Raw genomic sequence first — 25,333 nt, 5'->3', positions numbered from 1 at the left:
GTAAATTTTTGCTTGGCCCTGTGCTGAAAGCTGTGCTGTGTTGGTGTGAAATCATCTGGTTGTGGATTCCAGCATCTTGGAAAGATGTGGGAAAAGGTGTGTGAAAGAGAAGGAATGACAAAACCAGAAGATATAACTGGCAGTAGGCAAGAGTCTGGGTATTCATTTTAATGCATTTAACACAAAGGTCAGAACTTATCCTTGAAATATAAGAGAGATAATTTTAGAGAGTGGCAGTAGCTCTGTGACAGGAGTGCCGGTAGAAGAGGTCATCACTCAACCTTCATTCCGATGTTTATTACAGTTTGTAATGTGCCTGCCCTTCATGTGTGGCGTTCTTGGCTTGTGGTGGTACAACATCCTTTGCTCACACACAGAGCATAAACAACAGTTAGTTATGTGATGACAAGAGATCTGTCTTTGCTTTTGTTTCCGGATTAGATATGCAAGATGTCTTCAGCAGATTTTACTCAAAGTAGCTGAGAAGAGCTGGAATTCAAGATGAGAACGAACAAAGTGTACAAGCTCGTCATACATAAGAAGGGTTTTGGAGGCAGTGGTCAGTATCTCCTGGTTCACAGCAGAGGGACCGGGACACTCTTACATCATTGAAAACATTTAACTGATTTATTGATCTTTTTAACAAAACAGTGAAGATAGAACTTTGTGACAAGAAGTATTACCAGCCAGAGTTTGGAGAGTTCTTTTTTAGTAGCAGGTTACAGCAGAATAAAAACTGCATTTGTCAGAACAGAATGAGATTATGCCTATAAAATAAATTGTTTTATTCTACCTCTTCCCCTTTTATTGTGTCACTTTTGTTTTAGCCTTTATTTCAGTCATTCTTAATAAGTGACAGACAAGTCAATGACTTGTGACTGTGTATAGATGTTTCTGTGTACTAAGAAAAATGTTATTTATTTGTTCCCTACTTTTAGACTTAAATTCATAGCATGTTACTAAAACTTGTTAAGATTCTGTAGCTGTTTACTTTCCAGCTGATGCTTCTTATATGGAAAATGCAAAAGAAGATTTTGCTTGCATAATTAAGGCACACTCATTTGCTGAACAAATCTTTTGTGAAAGTTCTGTGATTTGAAGGCAGAGGTTTTGCCCACAGGCGTGGGAAGGAGCACTGTCCTCAAGTGAATATAACACCTGGCTGAGGTGTTAGTCCTGGGCTAGTGCAGTCATGGGGAGTAAGTGGTTGCATATGAACATGTAAACATCTGTGTTTGATGTGTGTTTGCGTGTTGCAGTTTTCCTCATTCGTTTATATCTTGTAGATGATGAACTGGTGGTGAATCCTAAAGTATTTCTTCAAATCAAGCTGGGGGATGTTGTGGAAATTGCACATCCCAATGATGAATACAGGTGAATTCTCTTTTTGCTGATACCAGTCAGGTGTGGTACGTTCACATGCAGTGGCTTCTAGAGGGAGAGGCTCTTAGAGCTGTGATAACTTTGCTTCAGAATGCTGCCATGTTTTTTTCTGCCTGAATGAAAGTGAGGGGGATTACTGCAGCAGGAGCTCTTCCTTCAATTTTGTGGGATTCTTTGTGATTGGTGTTAGTTTGACCTTTCATGGGGCAAGAAGCACCTGGGTGTAGAGTTTACAATGTCTTTATCCTCATTGTAGAGCTGTTGTAACCAAAGGATTATTCTTCCATCCTATAGTACATTCTAGGCAAAATTAAACTTCCTGGTCAGCTATAAAAGCATAAACTGTCGTATATGAAGCTGTTCGTCCTGCAGCCTGTATCTGAAAAATATGAGTATACTTGTATGAGGTTCTGAGAAGTTCCTGTGTGCTTGACTTTTTAGAGTATCATCTTTACATAAAGAGATTTTTATAATAGGTATAAAGAACAAGACAGAGTGCCAAGCAGAGAGGATGATGTGTGAAACTTTCTAGAAAATGTTTTTCTTTAGCTTATTGTGTGCTCTGTGTTACTAAATAGTTTCGAGAGCGATTTACCAGAGTAGTCTGTTGGTATCTCAACTTGTCTACCTTTTTTCTTCTCTGTATGCCAGTCCCTTGCTGTTACAAGTGAAGTCACTTAAGGAAGATTTGCAGAAAGGTAAAACTTGTAGTCTGCACACTAAAATCAAAGATTATGTCATTTGGCTGCACCTGTTATTGACTGATGCATATATTTTAATTTTGTAAGAAAATCAATGCTTTGTATATTTAGGAATGAAAGGGTTATAATTTTGTCAGAATGTGCATAGCCAATTTTAAATCTGCTTTTGGTTGTGTAATGTAGGGTATTGTTTAAACAAAATCAGCTTTTTAGCCTTAAACTTTTGTTTCTGAATTCTCTGACTGGCTGTATACCTTCTTGCAGGAATTAATCCAGCCTAAACTTTGAGTTTATCTTGCTGCCTTTGATCTTAATGATCCTTAAATTGGGCCACAGCTGAAAGAAGCCGTTGTCTTTTGCTGAGGCCCTGACTGTTTCCTGACAGTCTCACCGTATTGCTTTTGTACTTGTAAACCACTTGAAGCCTTTTGGGGCTGTTAACTTCCCTGGTGTCCTTTCTCGTTTCTGCGGCAGAAACTATAAGCGTGGATCAGACAGTTGCACAAGTGTTCCGACTGCGGCCGTACCAGGATGTCCATGTTAACGTTGTTGACCCAAAGGTGTGTGTCTTTGCATCTTTTTTCCACCTGTCCCTTCACTTTTTGTCTTGCATCTGTTACGAGTAGTGACTTGCTTTAGAACTGCCCTCCCTGTCATGTTTGGTTCTTAAAAGAACAGATTGAAGGGCGCTACTTAGAAACAACTAAGAAAATCTGAGCACAGTTTTTCTTCTGTTTCCTAGGAAGTGACCTTAGACTTGGTGGAGCTGACCTTTAAAGATCAGTATATTGGGCGTGGGGATATGTGGCGACTGAAGAAAAGTTTGGTAAGGCCTCTACTGTCCTCGTGTGTAGGGTGGAGGAGATCATGTACCTTTTTCTTTGCTGGCTGTAAAGGGAAATGAGCATTTTACAAAATACAGAAAACTGAGGATGAGGCCAGTGCCATCAGCTCCTGGGAACTGATGGTGTAAGTGATGCATCAGAGCTGGAGAAATCGACGTAAATGTGTTGCAGAAAAAATAGTCCCGTCATTTCCTACTCTGTCACAGTAATGTTAGTTACTGCCTTGGGCACTGCAAATGCTGTTGAGAAGGGTTTTTTCTTATGTTCTGAATTTTAATCATTTATTACCTTTGGAAGGAATTGAATCCAAATATTTTTCATGTTAGAAGTACGCTAACGTAGCCTCTCTCTGATAGTACCACTTAATTAGCACCTATTGGAATTCTTTTGTTTCTGCATCTCTGAAGTGCAGTCTTTGGCTCTTCTAAGGGCAATGAATTAGACCAATGAATCCCATAAAAGTTCATATGTGTTAAAAACTATTTTCTGTTGCAGAGGTTCTGTAGGCTGGGAAGTTAGTAGTAAATATTCTCAGTGGTTTTTGTGATTTTTCTGGCAGAAGTCGGGTGTTTGAGCATGGATTTGTATTTTTTTTGAATAAATGGGTCTGCTTACTCTGAGCCTGCTGTTCTTCTAACACCTGTAACTGTTCATTTTTAGGTCAGCACATGTGCATATGTCACCCAAAAAGTTGAATTTGCGGGTATCAGGTCAGTGCTTCCTCTGAGGATTTACTGTTACTTATGACTTGAGATTAATGAATCCAGAGAATCCAACTGGAGAATCTTCTCTGAAAAACCTTTTCACATTTTTTTTGTTCCCTGACTCTTCCCCAGATTTCTTTCTGCACCATGGGGTTGATTTGGGGTGGAAGAAACTAGTAGTAGGACAGCCAACCACACTTGTTGCTTCTGATGAATGCCAAATAAGTTTATTTTTATCTCTTCTAATATTTCCACCCTTTCCCAAGATGCATTAATAGTTTAGGTGAGGGTTACTTTGGTTTACTGTTGAGATGACAAAGAAACAAGGAAATGTGCAGAGGGAAATGGCTGTTTGACTTCTTTTGGTTTAAAGAGCAGGTTTTAACGAACTAAACTTCTGCTCTGCTTTCAAGTCGTCCTTGAATGCAGGTTTTGGTACGTCCCTTATTTGCTCAGATGTTGATTCTCTAATCTTCATGTTCGCTCTGGTTAGTAAATATTCTGCGCTCCTTTCCTTCCAGGGCGCAGGCAGGTGAACTGTGGGTCAAGAATGAGAAAGTCACTTGTGGATACATCAGTGAGGACACCCGGGTGAGATTTGAGGGAGCAGTGGAAGGTTTTTCCCTTCCTTTCCTTGTCGGTTTTCTTGTAATTCTGTCTTGCTTGCAGATTTGTATGGATAATTTGAATTGGCAGCATTGCCAGCTGAAGAATGGCAATAAATTCAGGAGAATGAATGATTAGTAAACTTGAGCTCTTCTGTGCTGGCAGCACTAGGAATTCCTCAGGCTGTTCAAATGCCAGCTTGTTGGAGGCGAAATTTCCTATAATGGAGTGGGCACAGTCATATAGTTTGCTCTGTAGTTAACCCTTTGCATTTGTCCCTTTTAGTGAAAGTACCTTGTATTAAATAAGATCTTTCGTTCCTTTGCAGGTGGTCTTCCGCTCCACTTCTGCCATGGTTTATATTTTTATCCAGATGAGCTGTGAAATGTGGGATTTTGATATTTATGGTATGTAGGTGACTGAGCTGGCTGATGGTCAGTGTGGATGGCAGCAGCTGTCCTTTCTGCCGTTACTACGTAATTCTGCTGTGACAAAATCAAGGGGACCAACTGACTGAACCTGGGAAAGGTTTTCTGTGGATTTAAATATGTTTGGTGATGAGGGTGGGTGTGAGTCCTGAAACCAGAAATGTGTGGAAGTCCTGTGCAAAGAGGATCTTGATGGTTTAGATTTCTCTTGACTTAGAATTAGTGATGAAGCAAAAACCCCACCTTAGCCCAGATAGGGTCAGCTAGAAATATTAAAACTTTAGAAATTAAGAATTAATCGCTTACCTGTGTCATTGTTCTATTTTCTTTTTCTGGCTTAATTCTTCAGCAAACCTCTTGCCACTTCCTTTGACCATGTGTTTAGACATATGTAACTGGGCAGCTACTCAAAACTGAGCAGGGGATCAGTTGTGCATACTGTGCCTGAAAGATGGTACAGATGCTTTCCCAGCATGCTGCGAATGTGTTGGAAAAAATAAAGGTCAGATCCTTTTGACAGTAAGAGACTTATTTACATCCTCTGAACCATAGCCATGCTTTTAAATGTTTTTATTATCTTTGTTTTAGTGATATCAGCATTCATTATGCACACAGCTGCTCTGATTCTAACAATTGTCCTAGAATCTCAGGGTTAAATATACCCCACAGTTGAAGTAACTGCGGTTATTGATGCTTTGGAGATGTTTAATTTGCAGGGGACCTATACTTTGAGAAAGCCGTGAATGGTTTCCTTGCTGACCTCTTCACAAAATGGAAGGTAAGTAGCTGCTTGATTCACCCTGTCTGAAAGACCAAGATGATGCCACCTTAGTGAACCCATTGATGGGTCAGTTTGAGGAGGATGCAGGTTGTGTCAGTCAGTGCTAAGATTTACAGGACTGTGAGAGGTGGCTCCTGGGCATCAAAAAAGGGTTATTGCAGGTTTGCATTACATCATGTATGTGCCAAATGACCCTAATACTGATCTGTTGGATCTGCTGTGTTTGTCTCGTACAGTTTGTTTGTGTGGAGTCTCTGGCTGGACTACAGTCACTAAATGTGTGATAGAGTTGCTTGTGCAATGCATAAGTCAGTTTCATGCAACTTTAGTCATCCCAGGACTCAGTTCTGAATATTTCCCCGATACAGGGTGTAATTTGTTCAGTACTGCTCTCTTTAAGCATGAGGAAGTTCCAGGTTGTAGTATAAGGGCCACTGATGATTTGCAAGCTTCTTGAAAGTGAATTGCTTCAAAACGAAACAAAGCCTCACTACCTCTTGTGGCTGAGCAACCCAGAGCTGTCTTCTGTTTCCGTGACCCTTAAGGTTTTCTTTTTTCATGTGTTTTTCCTGGACAGGAAAAGAATTGCAGCCATGAAGTGACAGTGATTCTATTTTCTAGAACGTTTTATGAAGCAAAATCTATAGGTATGTAAGTTCTGTATTTTTGTGTTTCTGTTTTTTAACCTGTCTCCTTTTCTCTTGAAAGTTGGTCACAGGCTGCCACTGACTTTATAATATACGGCAAATTTTTCTCATCATATTCAAGCTGTCATCTTGTTTTAAAAGCGATTTTAATGTTATGTAGGAGATATGATATTTTTCAAAGATGTGGGGGTTTTTTTTAAATGGAAATAACAGCTCCTTACAAGAAAAGATGAATCATTTCTATACAAGAGCTTAGGAAGATACTTGCCTTTGCTTCTGTTTCAGATGAGTTTCCTGAAACACATCGTGCATCAATTCGACAGGATCATGAGGGCAGATTTTATGAAGATTTTTACAAGTACGTGTTCCTCCCAGTTCTTTCACCTCGTGTCCCACGGTGTACGTGCAACCCTTGTGGAGGATATCTTGTTGTGAATTGTAGGACTTGCAAGGAATTAAGATACTGAAAAATATCTGTATTGGAAAGTGGCAGCAAATTGATGAGTAGTCCCCATCCCATCTGTGAGTGCCCAACCATATTTGCTAAGTCAGTCTTTCGTGTGCATGTGAATATTGTGTTGTCTGTGCTTTATTGGAATTGCCAATAAACTTAAGTTCTGTAGTGCTGGGAGTAGTTTCTGCAGAAGACATAGCTGTTTTGCAGATCTTTACATTCTTGAGTTGTTGAAGAGCAGATGGTGCCATTGCTGAGACCACAAGTGTTCCCAGTTAAGTACTGGAGCTCTTTGGCTGATGGTCACAACAGATGCAGGTGTCAAACCCATCATTTGATTCTGATCTTGGACTTCTAAATGACTGTACTGCTTTGCAGAATGGTGATGCTATTTGACATGTAGTGTTGCTCACACATTTAGAAGCAAGAGATTATTCTGGCTGGAGATGTGTCCAGCTTTGTTATGCATCTACACCTTAGTGATTGCCACAAGTACACCATAGTTCTAACGTGCTGCCCAGCACAAGGAAGAAACTCACCTTTTCTAGCATTCCTTTTTCTGTAGTTTGTTCATCCCCTCTCACTTCCTTTCATGCTCCTCATTGAGTTGTGCTTTTTCTAGAGTTGTAGTTCAGAATGAGAGACGAGAAGAGTGGACATCGTTGCTTGTGACCATTAAAAAGCTTTTCATCCAGTATCCTGTGTTGGTACGACTAGAGCAAGCAGGTACAAGAATCTTCCTTTCCCATGCTTTTACCCTTTTATCTTTTGTTTTTCTTTGTTTTTTTAAAGTTCTTTGTAAACTCCCTAGTTTCAGTTGGAGTCTGGTGTTGTACTACTTAACGCTCTTGTGGCCAGCCTACTTTGCTTGGCTATTTCTGGGAGATACGCCAATGCCAAGTTCATCTGTAATTTGTTGGAGTGATAGGATTTACTACAAATGCAGTGTGGTGTGTGTTTTAAAGCTAGTCTATTCAGAGATGACATTCTTTCCTTTTTTTTCCTTCCAAACACCTGTCCAGAGGGATTTCCTCCAGGTTACAATTCTACCTCAGCACAAGGGAACTACCTGGAGGCCATAAACCTTTCATTCAATGGTAAGTTAGGAACAATGGATAAAAACATACAGGGGATGAACCACTAAAACAGCTGCCGATAAATGGGTGTAGACTTATATTGCCTGTTTTTTAATACTGTGAAGAGGAGGGGAATATTAGGTGGTTAAGCTGTCGTTTTCAGCCTCAGAATAAATTGTATTGTGTGTCTCTGGAAAACCAGTGTCTCTCAAATTACTGAGTATTGGGTATTTCAGGCCTCAGGAACCATTTATAGGGCCTTGTTAGGATGGAACTTTTTCTTCTAGCTCTGTATATGTATGAGAACCTCTTGGAACAGAAGTTGAAATTTTAAATTATGGAAGCATTTCAAAATCAAGTTGGATCAAACATGATATAGGTGAAGCTGATCCATCTTTTTTGGCAGAGATATGGGTTTGATGGGCTGGAAGGGCTCCCCAGAGATCTACTTTTTGTGATTCTGTACGTCAGATGTTGTTCTGTCACCTCAGTCACTGTCTTGTTACTCTCATGGGAGGGAGCACAGGATTTAAAATGATTAGTAATGGACTTTACCTTGTTGGGGTTTTTTTTGGGGGGGTTGTTTGTTGGTTTTGGTGTGTTTTTTGTTTGTGGGGTTTTTTTTTTTGAGATGTTGCAAAGGAAACACTAAGCATATGAGAAAAATACTCCATATAACTGATTCCCATCTTCTGCCATAACTCTTTGTCACTCCTGTAGCTTTATTAACATTTATTGGTTGAACAAGACTATATACGAGCCCTCTCATGCTTGCTTGTGCTTTGTGGGAACTGGTTTAATGCCACTGTTAATAGAGAGTCACCTCCCATGCTCTGAAAAAAAAAAAAATGTAAAAAATCCAACGTCATTTTTTCTTTTAAAGTGTTCTTTAATTCTTTCTCTTAGTGTTTGACAAGCATTACATAAACCGGAACTTTGATCGGACTGGCCAGATGTCTGTGGTTATCACACCTGGCGTGGGTGTATTTGAAGTTGATCGACTCCTTATGATTCTAACCAAACAGCGGATGATAGACAATGGTAAATAACTAGCAACACTGCAGTCTTTATGAAGGCAAACAGATACATTTGGAAAAGCTGTAGCCTTTTCTTGCTGTGAAAAAGTATGTGTTGTAATTTGTGTACTTTGGAAAGAGAGGTTACAGATGGAAGACTTGTGTCTGCACTTCATATCGAAATGGGCAGATTTTCAGATAACTTATAGGCATTTAATTTAATGTTTTTGTGTGATAGAGAACTTCATCTGTCCATGCAGACATTTCTCTTAAAGGATAATCATGCGTGACTTGCATTAGTTTAGAAGAAACATTTCTTGTATCCTCACTGACACTGTTGATTTATAACCATACCACAGGACTGATAACTACTGATAACTTCAGTATAATGATGTCTTAAGATCTGATATGAATACAGATTTGCTCTTCAGTTCAAATTGATGATCTGTTTTGGCTTAGAATATCAGTTGTGCTTGGTAGATGGCTGAATTCTGCTGTTCTTTGTTTACAGGGATAGGTGTGGACTTGGTGTGCATGGGAGAACAACCATTGCATGCTGTACCACTCTTTAAGGTAATGCTTCTTGTCCCTTCGCGCTGCTCCCACTAGAAAAGTTACTCATTTTGTGACTAGTTCAACACAGCTACTTGCTCTGCTCCTGAATTCCTCTTACAGCTCCATAATCGCTGTGGACCTGGCGATTCCAGACTCTGTGATGACTACAATATTCCACACTGGATAAACCATAGGTAGGTGAACTCTTATCAGCCTTTGCTAAACACTTCTGCTTTGCTTTCCTCTGTATAATCTGTTGAATTCTCTTTCTTCTTTCCTTGTTTATTTCCTTTGCTCTCGTTGTGAAGCAAAGACATATATTACAATAATCTTGCAGACCTAGGAGTTCTAGACTAGTTCCACACGTTGTCTTATGCAGAGCAAGGTATCCCCTTTTCTCCATCTAACAGCCAGCTCCAATTCACAGGCTGTTTGCTGCATCGCTAACCAACTATGTTCAGTTCTTCGCAGACAGCTGAGCCACCTTGTTTTTCCTTTCAGTTTCTACACGTCCAAAAGCCAGCTCCTGTGCAACAGCTTCACCCCACGGATCAAGCTGGCAGGAAGGAAAGTAGGTATCTTTCTGATTTATCTTTTCTTCTTACTAGCTTGTCAGATATCTTTTCTCAGCCAAGTGTCAGAATCTTTCCAGCAAGGATTCCAACAGCTGTAACTAAGTTTCAGTGTTAAAAGACAGTGGAAGCAAAGCTGTAATGGTTTTTGTAGGAGTTGGGAATGAGGGACTAGTTTGTAGGCCCTTTCTAGGATGAAATCAGGTGAGAAATGTTTTAGCCACCATAAAAATTAGTATTTCATTCTGTAATAAACTCTGTGGAGAGGAAGAAAGGTGATGGCAAAGATGTGCTTTTTTATGCAGGTTTGTTACTGTCAGTATCTAATACTTCTGAAGTGGTCTGGCTGCCTCGCTGAGTCGGCAGGATAAACTTCAAATCTGATGCTTGATCACACTGGGGGATGTTTCCTTAGAACATGCTGACTGTCTCCCTTCTCTCTGTCTTTTCTCTTGCTCTGTGTGTGTGTGTGTGGTTTTGTTTGTTTTTTGTTTGTTTTTGGTCTCTTCATGCTTCCTTTGGACCCTCCAGCCGCTGACTGAGAAAGCGAAAAATAACCGAGATGCCTGTGAGTAATTCTGTTCTGGAATGATCTATTCTACTGACTCCCAAACTAACAAACAGCTGTAGTGACACAATGATACGTCAGCAAAAACACTACTGACGAAATGTGGGAAGGAACGATTGTTGCAGAAAACCATCAAAACCACATAGATGTTATCCAAGATGTTCTTATATCAGTTGCCTTCTTGGCAACTGATATGGAAGGGTGAGTTTCTGTCCTGGCTGCTTGTCACCTGGCTGGAGGAGCAGACAATATCGGACAGATGTGCCAGCCGTGCTGCTGATGGGAGTAGGACAGGGATTCACTGCCTTGGCATATTGTCAGTGCACTGGCCACAGAATTGCAGTGGCAGAAGCTTGCATTCTGCTAATCCCACCTCATTTCAGGAAGGTGTACATTTGTAAAAAGAGGCTGTCCATTCTTCCAAAGATGCTTTAAAATGTGCAGTTTCTTTGTGAGGGAACTTGAGGCATCTGTTCATGAAGGGATTGATTTGTTGATTATTAATTTAATGTCTGGGATATATGGAGGAAAGATATTAAGGCCTCGGCAACTCTGATTCAGAGACACCAACTCTGATAATTGAGCTGCCCCAGCTGTTCTGCTCATGAGACTTGTCCTTGTGATTTCTTTTGGAATAGATAGTTTTCTTGGATAGAGTTGGATACTTCTAACTTGCAGATCTTGAACATTCTTGAAAGAGGTTCCAGTGCTAAATGACTTCTCTTTCAGCATTAGGGGCTCCAAAAGATGCTGAGAATGCCTTGCCCATCCAGGTGGATTATGATGGCTACGATGCTCAGGTGTTCAGACTGCCAGGCCCCTCCAGAGCCCAGCGCTGTACCACATTCAGGTAAGAGGCTTCTGAGCGTACTAGTTCTAGAGCAGGTATGTTATGGTGTATTTCTGGATACATAGAATGCTTTGAGAAATATAAGGAAAGTTAAGGTCCACGGCCTTACAATTGAACAAAGCTTTATCTGTAGTGAGTATGTATGGCTGGTTGTCTGGCACTTTACCTCTAAGGCACTGTGTGGAAAAAGGCATAAGTATACTTTTTCCTTAGATCTTTAATTTTGTCTGAATGAAGAATGACGCTAGTCTTCCTTGCTAAGTTCCTAGCAGATTTTGCAAGCTGGGTAAGAAAGTACTTGCACAATAAACTTGCACAGAGTTGTAGAAATAATATCAAATAATATCAAATCTGAGGAAATTGTGCATGTGGACTCGCTTGTTAATATGAGCAGCTTGTAGAAATCCATGCTGGAAGATGCCAGTACGATTTAATGTAGTTATTAATTCCAAGTAGTTTCCCTATAGCTATGTGTTCCTAGCACTGTAGGCTCAGGTCTAGTATCTTCTAGACCACATCTATATTACCAGCTTGATGTGTAATCTGTAGAGTGGCATAAGGAGTCAAGCGTGCTCTTTTCACAGGCATTGTGCTGGAAGTCTTTTAGTGTTGTGTTCTTCTATTGTATATTGCACAGAAGTATATAGTACCCTCATAGTTTAAAAAAACAGTGATAACTTCCTTGTAGTCCTCTTCTTGAGTTCACCTAATGAGTTTTAAGTTTTTTACATGATTTGGGCCCATTGAAACCCCTTTAACCCAGGAATTAATCTCTTTCATATCACTGGCCATATCTGTTTGTTGTCAGCAGGTCTGTGAGGGAGAGAGAAAGTCGCACCAGAAAGAGCTCCAGTTCCTATGACGTGTCGTGCAGCCCGTCCCTGCAGAGCCGCACGCTGCCCTCGGAGGAGGTGAGGAGCCAGGCTTCTGACGACAGCTCGCTGGGCAAGATCTCCAACATCCTGATGATCCCACGGCCTCATCTGCACCAGTGTGAAGTCAGCAGCTCCTTGGGCTATACCAGCACCAGAGGTCAGCCTGGGGCAGGTGGGAGGTACTTTGTGGGGCAGAGTGAAGATGGAACCTTGTGTTGGCCGCAGCCTGGCCAGCTGAGGGCAGGTGGTGCCCATAGCAGCATTCATGGTTCACCTTTTCTGCAGCTCAGCTATGGCTGGGTGTGCATTTCCCCTTTGTTATCCAATTCCATTGCTTTTTTTTAATTAACTTGTCCTAAATAGCAGTGTCCTGAAACTGATTTGTACTTTTCCCTTGTCTATTACTTTCTTTAAAATTTGACTATTCTCCTGGGCCTGCTTGTGAATGCGGACAGATACAAGTAACTTTTTATTATCCAGGTCACCTATAATTCGTCAAATGAGAATTGGCCTTAGTAGTGAGCCCTGTGGGGGACTCTGCTTATAGCTTCTTTCTGTGGGGATTTGTTGTCATTAAGAGTCACTTTCTGGATCCTTCCTTTTGCCAAAGTACTGCTGAGCTATCCTGGTGTGCTGACAGGCGCTTTTTTTTTTCCTTCCAATTTAACTTCACTCCTGGACACTGCACGGTATCTTCCATAAACCCAACTCATTTATTGTATTCCTTCTGCAATTGCTTGATCTGTAAAATTTGACCCCTGAAGGCTCTTTGTTTGTTTTTCATGTCATGCTTTATGACCTGATACCATATTTATCCCATTACAGGAACTGGATTTACTGCTGTCACACAGTGTACTTCACATTACATTCACCTTTCATGTTTTCCCTGTTGTTGGTTAATATACACATTTTGTTGTTGCTGTTTCTGCTACTCCTTTAGTTTGAAGGATAGTCCTGTGACCCAGCTGAAGGTGTGTGGCTGGATGGGGATGTGTGTGGAATAGGACTGAGGGGGAGTCAGAGCTTTTGACCTGTTTAAGTTGGCAGTACAGAGTTGTAAAGAAGACCCTTCATTTGGGGCAATTGCCACTTTGTTATCAGGTTTATTTCCGTCTCCTATTTCTAAACAACTGCACTTCTGTTCTAGGTTGAGCAGCAGTGACTAACTGCTAGTTTGCTGAAATTGTGTCTCATGTCTTCTGGAAGTAACCCCTTATTTCAGTGGTCAGATCTGAATGTTACAAAAACCCCGTATGTTCCTCAGTTGTAGCTTCTGCCGTGTCTTTTGTCCTCATCCTGAAGTTTTTTGTGTCAATCTTTTGATTTCTTAGGAATTCTGACAGCTCTGAGTAATTCTTCGTAGTTGGCTTAACAAGTGGTTTCTCTATGGCTTTGTTTAGTATAAGGTGACATGGTATACGGCAATGCTGTAATGGCACATGAAATAATACGCTTTCTTGTCTGGATTCTTGTTGAAGTTGTAACTTGCAGACTGGCTTGGAATTGCTTTCAGCTTCTCTCCCTGCCTGTTCTTCAGCTCTCCTTATTCCCACTTACCCTGGCGAATCTTTATATCCCTAAGCAATTCAGTCTCTTTTGCCCGGCGTCTGCATGATCCCATGCTGACTTTGTGTTTTCTAGATGTCCTTGAGAGCATGCTGGAGTCTCAGCAACGTGACTCCAGTGCCCCTGGGAGGTTCCACGTTGGCAGCGCAGAATCCATGCTGCACATTCGGCCGGGGGGATACACACCCCAGCGAGCGCTGATCAACCCGTTTGCCCCGTCCCGCATGCCCATGAAGCTGACGTCGAACAGGAGGCGTTGGATGCACACGTTTCCTGTGGGTAAGTCCTTCATGTCACGTTAGCTTGCTGTTACTTTTTCCTTGTCCAAGCATTAGCACAAGAGAACCAGTGCAAACCCTGGCGTCTTGAAGTACTCTGCACTGTAACAGAGGCTGAACTAAGGATGTAGGCTTGAAGTCAGGGATCCTGTTTTTTAAAATATTACCATCTGTTGGCAAACTTGCAGCATCAGGTACTGTGGAACAATCTTACGCTTGATGGAGACTGTTGAAATTAATCATAACTTTAATTTGGGTTGACTTTCAGATGGTAAATTGTTCTTATGTTGGTTTAGCACCTTTTAAGTAGGCCCTCCAAAATGTTTTAAAGAACATTCTGCTTCCCTGGCTTCGGAGAAAATGCCAGAGGTCTCTAAGGTTTCATAAGCGTGCTGTCTTGATTTCTGTTAATTGGCATTGCCTGTGTTGTTGGCATAAGGAGGGCACAAGCAACTGAGGAATCGATGCAGATATGGTGATTAATGATCAAATTGTAACTGTGTAGGTCCATCAGGAGAAGCAATCCAGATCCATCACCAAACTCGTCAGAACATGGCAGAGATGCAGGGCAGCGGGCAGCAGGATCTGACCCATTCCTCTGCTGAGCTGCTGGAGCTGGCGTACCACGAGGCCACGGGCAGGTGAGCTCCTCAGGGTCAGTCCCTGTAGACTTGGTATGAACGTCCCTGTTCCGTAAAGTTTCATGTATGTTACAGTAAGGCAGTTATAGGTTGTGATCTTTAATAATACATTGTGTCAGTGCCCCATATGCAGTATATACTTTTATTTTGAGATATAAAGCTCTTTTGCCAAGGCTGGGAATGGTTTACCCCCTTCATTTGGGGAGCGTGGTTGTTTATCAGAGTGCACAAGCAGTATAATGCGTCATTCATGGAATTGTTAAAAATTGCCTTATAAAAGCCTGTGTCTTTCATTCGTGATTTATTATCCCAATAGCTTTGACCTTCATCCCAGAATAGAACCTTATTTTAGCACAGGGTGTAGCTTTGCCTCATGGTAACTGTTGAGCAATTTCAGTGCTACCATTCGATCCTGTCTTCCCCATATAAGAAATATGGTCATCATAAACATCAGGGATGGATTGCAAATGAAAGTACCTGTGTTCATAAACTAGTTTTCTTTTATAAAACACACTTTGGTCAATGTTGGGAGCTTATATTGATTGTTGGCTCTGAGAAGTGAAAACGATCCTGATGTTACTAGATGTGGCCTGTTTGTGGGGAGGCTGTTTTTACAGCCAGAGAAATTAGATTGTTCACTTCACCTAGGCTGTTTTTCAATCTGCACAGTTGTTCTCCAACCTCCAGATATTGCCTTATGTGGGTTTTATCTGATTATTATTTTATTGACAACATTTTATCCACATTTTTCACTCATTATTAAGTGTTGTTTACCAAAAACATTTTGGTAGCTTAAGCAACTTTGGAATTGCCAGGAAGTTTGTTTCTTTCATCACTAACTTTCTTTCTTGCCATGTGTTTCTTCCCTCTTGCATGCTTAGAAATTAATGTTACATATTGTTTCTGAGTGTTCAAGGTAAATGAGGACACTGGTATTGCCATCTTCAAGCAGTCCTTCAGGAAATTGCACTGACTAATTAACTCTCTCGTGCCATTATTTCCCTTTTATAGGGAAATTGTTGTCCTACCTTGTATTCCTTTAGAATACTATAATCTCTTTCTGTGTTGCATAATTTCAGCATTACATCATCCTCACCATCTTTGTTCCCATCTTTGTTCTACTTTAAAAAAAAATTAATTGCCTTTTTATTGCTTCATAAGTACATCCCAGTGTGCTAAAGTATCTTGTCATTAATGCCAATCTCTTGTGCCATATTCTTGGTAATCCTTTTTCTTGATCTTTTTTTGGTTGCTCCAAAGCAATTTACTCCATCTGGAATACTGGTTTTATAGACCAAGGAATCAGATCTGTAAATAGCTAAGTTTCATTTCTCTCCTGGGAGGTGTATGGGTAGATGTTTCTCCACTGCTCCGCAAACATCCTGCCTTGGTTATTGCTGGGGTCAAAGAACAAACAGTACATGTAGATATGGAATATTGTTACAGCCTTCGCTGTGCTGCTTTTGTGCCCATCACCATCTCTGCAAACATCATGAAGAGCCTGGTTTCACCATGGGCTCAGCTGAGACAGCAGCTGATTACTTGCTGTTTGTTATATCGGCTCTTGCTAAAAGCAAGGAAGGGCACGAGTGAGGGAGGTTGGTATAATACAGGCTGCTTTGTTTTTCTCCAGACACGTCAGCTCTCGGCATCCCGGTGACGGTGCTTCTTTCCTGAGCTTCAGCGGCACAGAAGAGTTCTCCAACGGTCTGGCTGGGGGTGACGGTGCAGGTAACAAAGCAGTGCCAGAGCACGGGGCTGCGAGAGGAGCTGCTTCCCTGGTAGCAGGGACAAAGTAATAGAGGCAGAAGACGTGGGAGGTGGGTGGGCCAGGCTGTACAAAGTAGAAGGAATCAATCATGGAAAAGGAGTTTTCAACTTTGAGTGACCTGGTAATGCTCGCTCTTGGACTTTTTGGGGTGTGTGTGTGTGTTTGTTAGTTGTTGGTTAAAGTGTCTCTACTACTCTAGGTATGTCTTATAGACTTTAATGTAGAAAGATCCTCATTGTTTACATTTGATAAGCTCTCAGGCACTTACTTCCATAACAACAAAGCACTGACATCCAGACACAAACACATCTAAGTATGCACTGGTGTTGTTCAGAATGTTTTTTCTGGGTGGCGTTGCCTTAAGGTGTCACTCTTTGGATGAAGAAACCTGTTTAAATGTATAAATATTTTACATATACAAGCCATAGGAAAGCATAAAGTTTGGCTGTATCTAGGTTTTGAGAGAAGCTGTAAAAGCAGGTTTATTTTGCATGGTACAATCTGGTGCCTTCTAGTGTTTCTTGTCATTATCTACAAGTGCACTTTCTTCAGATTTTAAGCATTTTTAATGTGATGCTGTTTATGCTAAATGTTATTTACACAGCCCCAGTTTTCATCACATTTTTGAGAGAAGACACGTGTCTGTACTTTCCATTGCAGATCAGCTCTGGCTTGTTACCTGACCCAGACACCTCACAACACGCCACACTAAGCATTCTGTTGGGTTGTCTTTTGTGGGTTTATTGGTTTGTTTTGCAACCTCCTTCTGATTTTATGGATGTGCTTTTTGGACAGGCACATGGTGGGGAAAAGAAAGAACTTTACAAGTATAGTGTTCAAGACTTCTGTTCTTTTTTCAAAACCATCTTAGCCATAAAGAAGTTAGCAGACTTAATTTTCTTGTGTCTCTCTCATCTTGTGTTCACGTAGTCACATTAAAAGTGATTTTGTTCTATTGTTTCCTTCTGTGGATTTCATCTGAATAAGTTTCATTTCCTTGCTTTATTTCTTTTATTTTTTTCCTGCCTTCCAGATAGGCTTTATTTGTTCTCGCATTTGCTAAACTGCATTTCAGCTGCTGGCTACAATTTGCATGATGCAGATGCAGAGCATATCCTGGCAATAGACACGCGTGCATTTTATAGAAGTCTCTTGTGTCCATAGATGGGATATAAATCACGTATGTGGTAGAAGCTAATCTGTGCCTGTCATTGTGAAAGTCGTTATGAGCACCTTCCCTGACGAACCGCCCGCAGCCATCTGTAGCTGCCACACTGTGACTCACTGATTTGACTTCTGTTTCTCCCTTATGGTTTGAGTCACCTATGCAGCGAAACTCTTTTATTATTACGATTTCCAAAAATATGATTTCTCAGTGAGTCTGGTTCTCCTCTGCTGCCCACAGTGTGTTTTGCTGCATCGTGGGCTTCACAATGAAATATCACCCCATGTATTTCCATTGATGTTCAGTATGCTTTCTCTGTTGGCCAGCAGATGGTAGATGATAGTTCAGAGCAGATAAATCTTGTTGCAATTCCCTAACTAGATGGCAGATGGCATCAGCAGAGCTGTTGAAAGGTGAATGCCAATTCGAGTCAGCTCCTCCACTGTTTTACTGGCATCATCGTGGAAGGAGATAACAATCCATTCTGCTAGGAAATGCTGTTCAGAGTAACAGCCACAATGTTGATATCAATTTCCTAGATAAATCTACATAAGCTAGTTTTGTAAAAATGGCTCCTTGTAAATGTTTGGAGGCTTCCTGAAACTTGTATTTTGATAAATGCCTTTTAAGCCAGTGATTTTTCTTGTCTCCTTAGCTGCTTGTTTCCTCTCATGTGCCACAACAGGTGTTTATTCAGCTACATGATGAACCAGCTCAGGGATCTGATCCAAATGAAGAGTAACTGGGGTTTTTCTTTGCTGTATGGATTGTTTCACTGTCACTACACCAATATTGATACAAATGCAGCAAACACATGAAATGGGACTAGGAAAAACTGGCCAAGGGGTACAATAGCATCATGTTACCTTAGCATTCATTGAGGTGTAGTTTTAGTATCTGTTTTCCAGATTAATTGGCTGCTTAGAACAAATCTGTTTGACAGTGAGAAAAATCATGGTGTCTTAAGTCCTAATCAAATTTTAAATATAATTTATTAGTCTTAAGTCTCTTATTGGTCTTCATTTAGGTTAGTATAAACTGAATAAACTGAATTTTGCTCAAAAACTGAACATCTCTTCCCTAGCTCTTATTTTATCTCACAATGAATAAAAGCTTTGTTACTATTCTTAGTGAAGTATGGACCAAGGTGTATCTCAGATTGACTCTTAATGGAAGTTGCCGTGTGTTCAGAACATGGTAGTTGGTGTTTAATTTATTGGACCTACTTAGCGAGTAGCCTGGCAAGGGATGAAAAGGTAGTTTGTATTCACTGCATCAAGAAGATCAACTGTTTGTTTTGTTTCCTCCCCACTCCCTGGCTGAGAGGTGAAATGTGTGCTGGCAGTTTATGCCTAAAAATGTTGGATTTGGAGTAAATCTGTATTGTGGTTTTCATAAATTACTTATTCTTTAGACTCCTAGATAATTAGAGTCTTATATATGGGTTCTCTTCTCCCACCAGGTGCAAGTCTGTTATAATTTCTCTTCTTGCTGCTCCTGTGTTTTATGAAAGTCTTCCCCTTAACTTATCCCTTATCCATAAAATGAGAAAACCAATAAAAAAAGATTCTGGTTTTACATACTGAATGTATTTAAAAGTACTTAGCTGCTGAGACCTAGAGATTAGCAAACTAAATTATTACAGGTGAGTCCTCTCTTCTTGTTATTTGCTTTTTTATGGCATCTACTTTTCAAGATGTTTCACGGTTTTGAGGAGGTTGGTTTTGCTTGTTTTTCAGATACTGAACACTTCTAATAAGCTGGGAGTTTTTTGCCTCATTAGTTGGTTTTGTGTATTTTTCTGCTATGCAGAACCCCAAGTTCTTTGCAAGAAGAGAAATGCCATATTCTTAAAACATTTACAAGCTCTTTTATTTATTTTTATTTGAAATGAAAGCAAAGTGCATAATTGCTTAAAATAATATACATATTTATTCCTTGTAGGGATGAACCTCAAAACCCAGAACAAGGATTCCTTGGAAGATGCCATCTCTAACTCTCCAGATCCAAGTAAGCAGGAGAAAGGTTTGGAAGAGTTTGCGTAGGTGGGAAGGCAGGGAGGGAAAGGGCACGTACAGATACAAAGGCATCAGGAGATGGTAGGCAAGAAACTGTGGAGCCTCCTTGGCTTTTAGCAGCAGTTTCTTTTGCCTTGCAGTAACTTGCAGGATCTCCCTGATCTGTGTCTCTCTGTGATGGTAGTTCTGTATCCCTTAAGAATATGTGTAACTGGTTGCCGTGTTATCTGAAATTCTTTACTTACCAGACACTATTATACGAAAAGCTAAAGCTGCCAAACTCTTATCTGCCTCTCAATATGAGAAGTTTGCTTGGCAAAGCAGGAATAGTACAGTCACTTTCTGAGTCGAGTGCCATTGACTGAGAAATATCTGTCTATAATACAGAAACAAGTGTGTGACTAGTTAAGAAAACGCTTTCTTTTTAGCAGTCTGTCCTGTGTTACTTTTTTGGGCAGTGTTCTTGCCATTAATATTAACATTTTTATAGTAAAATAACTTCCTGTCTGTAAGATCTCTGACAAGAAGTTAAGAATTAGTAGTTGGCCAAGTGCCTTGATACAATGGAGGCAGGTTAGAACGTAGTGCAGTACTGAACTGATGATTTGGTGTCGTTCAGTTAGTTTTTGCTTTTTAATGTCTAATTTTAGTCTCTGTAATCTCGAAACTGCAACATAGCTCTAGGAAAGGGTGTGGGGAAGGATTGCTTTCAGAGTTATTATTTTTCTGGTCTTTCCACCCCTCTGGGTCTGTCTTCTGTTTTTATAACTATAGAAATACTCCCTTTTCTGCTGTTGTACTATTCTAGAAAGTCACTCTTTCTCTCCTCATCCCCAGCTCCTTCTGCAGTTGTCTAAGATGCAAAGCTGGTCTGATTTTCTTGTTAGGACTTGGAATGTTGGTCTGTTTTAATAATAATGAATAACTGCACCTGACTTGCTGTAATTTTGGAAGAGCGGTGGCTATGTCAGCTCTAGCTTTCAATCAGCAGAAAATTAAATGTATTAACTTTGAATGCCATTTGCATGATGGGATTGAATTAAATGAGCATGTGCACTGCATTGTTTAACAAACTCTGTCTCTTTCTCTCCCTCCCTTCTTCTCCTCCTACTTTCCTTTTCCCTTCCCATTCCACCCTCTTTTTGTCCCTGTTGACACCATCTCTGTTTTTGCCCCTCATTCTCTCTAACCTTCCTCTTCACGCATTTCTTCCATCTTCCTCCGCACCCTGTTTTTGCCATGGGTCACCATATATGCCCCATTGTCTGCCCCCCGTGATACAACGAGGCAGTTCTGACGCTGTCTGCTCCCCCCGTAGTGCCAGGCTTCTGTTGTACAGTCGGAGTGGACTGGAAATCCCTCACTACTCCGGCATGTCTCCCCCTCACCACGGACTACTTCCCCGACCGGCAGAGCCTGCAGAACGATTACACGGAGGGTTGCTATGATCTCCTCCCAGAAGCTGACATGGACAGGTTTGGCCAGCACCTTCTCTATAACTTGCCTTGAATCCAAGTGCTTGAAGCGCAGTTGATGGAAACGGAACACGTTGGGGGCTGTACAAGAGAAAGATCAATTGCTAACATAGTTAGCAGCAGAATACTTAAGATTTTCTCTTTTCAGTGGTAACTTTGCACCTTTTCTATGTTACTGTCAGATGGTATTATATAGATTTTATGCTAGAAATTGTTTGCATACAAAATTTATGTCTCTTTTGTTGTTCCGTTATGTTTCAATCAAAAAAATCAACCCCAAGCTACCATCTTCGATCAGTTTTCTACCAGGTATTTTGGAAACATTAAATAAGCAAATGCATTTGTACACACAGTGATGAAGATCCTTATCCTCACTTTCAGGGATATTTAGTTTAAAGAGTCTTGGTGGAAAATAGTATTAGTGGGATAAATAGGACTTCTTGGCTTGTCTTGGAGATCTCTGGTAACTGTTCTTTAATAGGGTTGGTTTGGTTTTCTTCTGAAGCTGTCTCATCTTAAACATTTTTCAAACTTTCCACAACTTGTAAGATATCAGAAAGACCTGTTCATGGGAACAAAAGAAAAATATTAGTCAGAGTGACTGAAATACGTAGGAAATAGCAGGATGAATGAAGAAACACCTAAAACAAGGAAGGCGGAGTTCAGAGCTGAAGTAGCTGTAATAAGATGCTGTAGTGATGTGTGTTTTGATCTCTCTCTGCTCTAGACCTCCTGCTGTGGGAGCGGGTGGAGCATTGACTGCACGCTTGCAGTTCTAACCTGCTGAACATTTACAAACCACACTGATGTGCTCTGCAAAATGCCCTGAAAGTGATCAGTGGTGAATTTATTGGAAGATTAGCAGCCATTGTACCAAATTTGTTACTAGTTGCAAAACTGCTTTCAAAGGCGTTAATAAGTATTGCCAGCCAGGTAATCGTCACCTGTTTAAAACAAAGGTGCCTGTGTGTCTCTCCTGGCCTGCAGGTTGGTTTTCGCAGGCAGAGGGCTCCACTTGCACAGAGCCCAGCACAGGCATAAATCCTCAATGAGGTAGCGCAGGGCTAAGAATAGGTGTGTGGTCACCTTCCTTATTCTTGTCTCCTTAACCTTTGTGTTCAGGAGAGATGAGGAAGGAGTGCAGATGACAGCCCAACAGGTGTTTGAGGAGTTTATTTGTCAGCGACTCATGCAAGGCTATCAAATTATTGTGCAATCCAAACCACAGAAACCAGCCACAACAGTGCCACCCCCGCTCAGCAGCAGCCCCCTTTACAGCAGAGGTGAGTGACTTTGTATTGCGAATTCAGTCTTTTGTCTTTCTTTCCTAATTCCAGTAATCTCTATGAATCAGGGATAGGTGCTCGTTGAAGCACTCTGTTCTTGTTGTTGTTATATGGAGAACTTTGCTGGGAGAGATCCTGATCTGGGACAGCATGAACAACTCAGCTGCACTATGAAGGGACAGGTGCAGGATTTTTTGAACTGTGATAAACTGGCCTCATTCATGATGATGAACCCAAATGAAATACGGCTTGATTGCTGTTAGGGTGAATACATCTTGAACACAACTCAGGTGGTGTCTGTAGGACAGGCACATCTCTAGGAGATGACAGACCCAAAGCTCCCAAGTGTATGTATCTAGAAGCAGTTTCCCAACTCTAAAATAGCTGTGAAGATCCCAGGTAGACAGGTCCTGAAACCATGAATCAGCTAAACCCAGTTAAAGCCCAGAAGACTGGCTGGTTTAAGAAGGTATCATATTCCCTTGAGAGAATCTGACTTATTGTTTGACTTTGGATTTTTTTTTCTGGATGTTCTCTAGGCAAGTGAGCGCAATGCAGTATTCACAGAGCAGGGAATACATATGGATGGGATGTGGTTGTTGTATTCACTGGTTTGGGAAGGAGCAGCAAGGCTGCTTTGGTAAAGTGTTGAACTTAAGCGGTTAGTTCCAGGAATGAAGCACAGAGAGGAAATGAAAGTGGAGCTCAGCTTCACCATCATACCCACCCATTTCTCAGCACTTCATGTTGTTTGTTCTCTGGTTGTTCTGACTAGAGAAGGTCTGTGGTGTATGAATCGCTAATGCCCTTCGGTTGTGATCCTAGCAAGCCTTAGGTGTAAGAACAAAAGGCTCATACGTATGTTCCTTAAAAAGGTGGCCTGAAAGATGGCTTTTAGTTTGTCTTGAGGTCAGAAGCCCAGTTCTGGAATCTCTTTCTACAGGTACAGTTTGTTGACAAGATTGTGACTGTAGCAGTAAGCTGAAAGAAGGTGTGTTTCGCTTTTTACAATTAGGACTTGTATCAAGAAACCGACCTGAGGAAGAAGATCAGTACTGGCTGAGTATGGGCCGTACTTTCCACAAAGTGACATTAAAAGACAAAATAATTACTGTGACCCGATACCTGCCAAAGTGAGTATCTCTCTAATTGAGCAGTTTGCTGTTCATGTTCAGATGAACATGCTTTTCCAGCTGCCTGTACTTGCTTGAAAAAACATACTGCAGAACCTTCTTAGGAGAAGAAAGAGAAGCACTGCTATTGAGGATACTCAGATTATTGTTTGTGTTTTCTCTTTTAGGTATCCATATGAATCTGCTCAGATAAACTACACATACAGCTTGTGCCCCTCACACTCTGACTCTGAATTTGTCTCTTGCTGGGTAGAATTTTCCCATGAGAGACTTGAAGAGTACAAGTGGAATTACTTGGATCAGTATATCTGCTCTGCCGGCTCTGAGGATTTCAGGTTGAGATCTCCTTTTCCATCCAGGCTGTTCTGCGTCCTAGTTGCCTTTTTTCCTTTTTGACCTGAAATTTCTTCAGCAAGTTCAACCCACAAATACTCAGTGCTCCGGGGAGAGTACCTGGCCTGCTTTCATTTGTATGGTGTTAGCAGCTCTTGCCTTGTAGGAATCTTACTCTGTGTTGCTGTTGCATTATCTGATCTTTGATGCAGAGTCTTGATCACAAAATTCAACATGAACTATTTTTCCTCTGCTTCAAATGCAAGGAAATAGGATGGCATTTTATGCCACACAGATGTTTTTTTCTTGACTTTCTTGCTAATTTCTGGAACTGCCTCAAAACTTCTATGTTCTTTGGATCTGTTGGAGGCTTGCTTGAGTCCAAGGCTTAGCTTGACTGTAGTCCTATTCTTAAGTTATGTAGAGCAAAGCTGCTTATTAGCAATGTGTAATATCTCTAGTAGTATCAGTAGCCTTTTTGATATCTTCTGTCAACAAAACCAGTCTTTCTGTATCTTTGTTTCTTTTCAGGTCTCAGTCAAAATGCCTATTACTCTAACATGTACCTTTAAAATTCCCTTTTCTTTGCTTATTTTTAAAGAAAAAGCCTTTGTGGCCCGGAATTTTAGAAAAGAAAATATCTCCATAGTACAATTACTCTGCAGATAGCCTTGTTTTCTCTTCTGCGTATCAATGTTTTAATACTTCCCAGTGATATTCATCTTGCTGACCGTTCCTTTGTATATTTGTTCTTTCTCACTCAGGGATGGCAGAATGAGATTGTCACTGTACTTGCTCAGATTTACAGTAGATAGATATCCATTTTACTTACTGTAAAATCCTTCATAGGCAACTGTGCCGAACTCTGTCCTGTCTTACATCTTCTATCAGCCTTATTGAATCACTGAAATTTTGGAGGACCCGCTTTCTGCTTCTGCCTGCCTGCATCAGTGCCACGAAGCGCATCATGGAGGGAGAAGTGCACTGCGATGTGTACGGTGACAAGCCCCGTTCTGACGAGGAGGAGTGGCAGCTCTTAGACGGATTCATTCGCTTCGTGGAGGGGTTGAACCGCATTCGCCGACGCCATCGATCTGATCGAATGATTCGAGTGAGTCAGCTTGTAGTTGGGTGAGAAGCTGAGTTTCAGTTCTAACGAAGCATTAGCAGTGGGACCCTGAGACAATCCCAAGCAAGTTAGGGGGTGTGTCTGTGTATGTGTGGGTAATCTGTGCATAACGCACAGTGCTGACCAATGCACTATTTCAGATTTCTACTAGTATGGCCTTGTTAACACCTCGCTATTCTTGAACTAATTAAATTTACCTGGAATGGGTATCTCAGCTGATCTTCTCTTACCACCAGCCTGATGCCACCTCTTTGCAAACGTGCATTGCTTTGTGCTATGGATGAGGTGAACCTGGACACATTATTGCACCTTGTGATGCAGATAATTGATAAAAGAGGATCTGTGAGGTAGGGTAAGCTGGTAACTTCTAGCTGGGCTGGCTGTGTGCTGCAGGTTTGGGAAAAGGATTGTGAAGAGAACCGTATGGATGAACTCCTGGTGAACGGTAGATTCAAGAGGGTCATGAGAAACTGGTTA

The 25,333-nt window shown here is 41.1% G+C and overlaps 1 protein-coding gene across 14 annotated transcripts in view; it reads left to right on the top strand.

The window, feature by feature from the left end:
- Nucleotides 1-25,333, top strand: part of DEPDC5 (DEP domain containing 5, GATOR1 subcomplex subunit) — a 46,202-nt gene that overhangs the window by 949 nt on the left and 19,920 nt on the right. For 4 of the 14 annotated variants that reach the window (XR_013922954.1, XM_080355110.1, XM_080355109.1 and 1 more), the window contains exons 2-30: nucleotides 442-559; nucleotides 1,287-1,374; nucleotides 2,035-2,081; nucleotides 2,559-2,644; nucleotides 2,827-2,910; nucleotides 3,590-3,639; nucleotides 4,155-4,224; nucleotides 4,568-4,646; nucleotides 5,384-5,445; nucleotides 6,026-6,095; nucleotides 6,381-6,453; nucleotides 7,172-7,275; nucleotides 7,572-7,646; nucleotides 8,532-8,666; nucleotides 9,153-9,214; nucleotides 9,317-9,390; nucleotides 9,698-9,767; nucleotides 10,300-10,336; nucleotides 11,066-11,186; nucleotides 11,995-12,218; nucleotides 13,703-13,906; nucleotides 14,411-14,546; nucleotides 16,180-16,277; nucleotides 19,427-19,492; nucleotides 20,792-20,975; nucleotides 22,098-22,258; nucleotides 23,277-23,394; nucleotides 23,562-23,729; nucleotides 24,619-24,838. Coding sequence is in view for 12 of the 14 variants with exons in the window: in XM_080355110.1 (XP_080211236.1) it covers nucleotides 502-559; nucleotides 1,287-1,374; nucleotides 2,035-2,081; nucleotides 2,559-2,644; nucleotides 2,827-2,910; nucleotides 3,590-3,639; nucleotides 4,155-4,224; nucleotides 4,568-4,646; nucleotides 5,384-5,445; nucleotides 6,026-6,095; nucleotides 6,381-6,453; nucleotides 7,172-7,275; nucleotides 7,572-7,646; nucleotides 8,532-8,666; nucleotides 9,153-9,214; nucleotides 9,317-9,390; nucleotides 9,698-9,767; nucleotides 10,300-10,336; nucleotides 11,066-11,186; nucleotides 11,995-12,218; nucleotides 13,703-13,906; nucleotides 14,411-14,546; nucleotides 16,180-16,277; nucleotides 19,427-19,492; nucleotides 20,792-20,975; nucleotides 22,098-22,258; nucleotides 23,277-23,394; nucleotides 23,562-23,729; nucleotides 24,619-24,838 (3,024 nt within the window). In the remaining 2 variants the exon portion in view is untranslated. The other 10 variants (XM_080355101.1, XM_080355107.1, XM_080355104.1 and 7 more) reach the window with 10 other exon arrangements.

This window comes from Nesoenas mayeri, assembly GCF_963082525.1.
Source record: "Nesoenas mayeri genome assembly, chromosome: 17".
Taxonomy (NCBI): Eukaryota; Metazoa; Chordata; class Aves; order Columbiformes; family Columbidae; genus Nesoenas; species Nesoenas mayeri.
The sequence above is the reverse complement of the archived record's forward strand: the minus strand, read 5'-3'. Positions and strand labels throughout refer to the sequence as shown.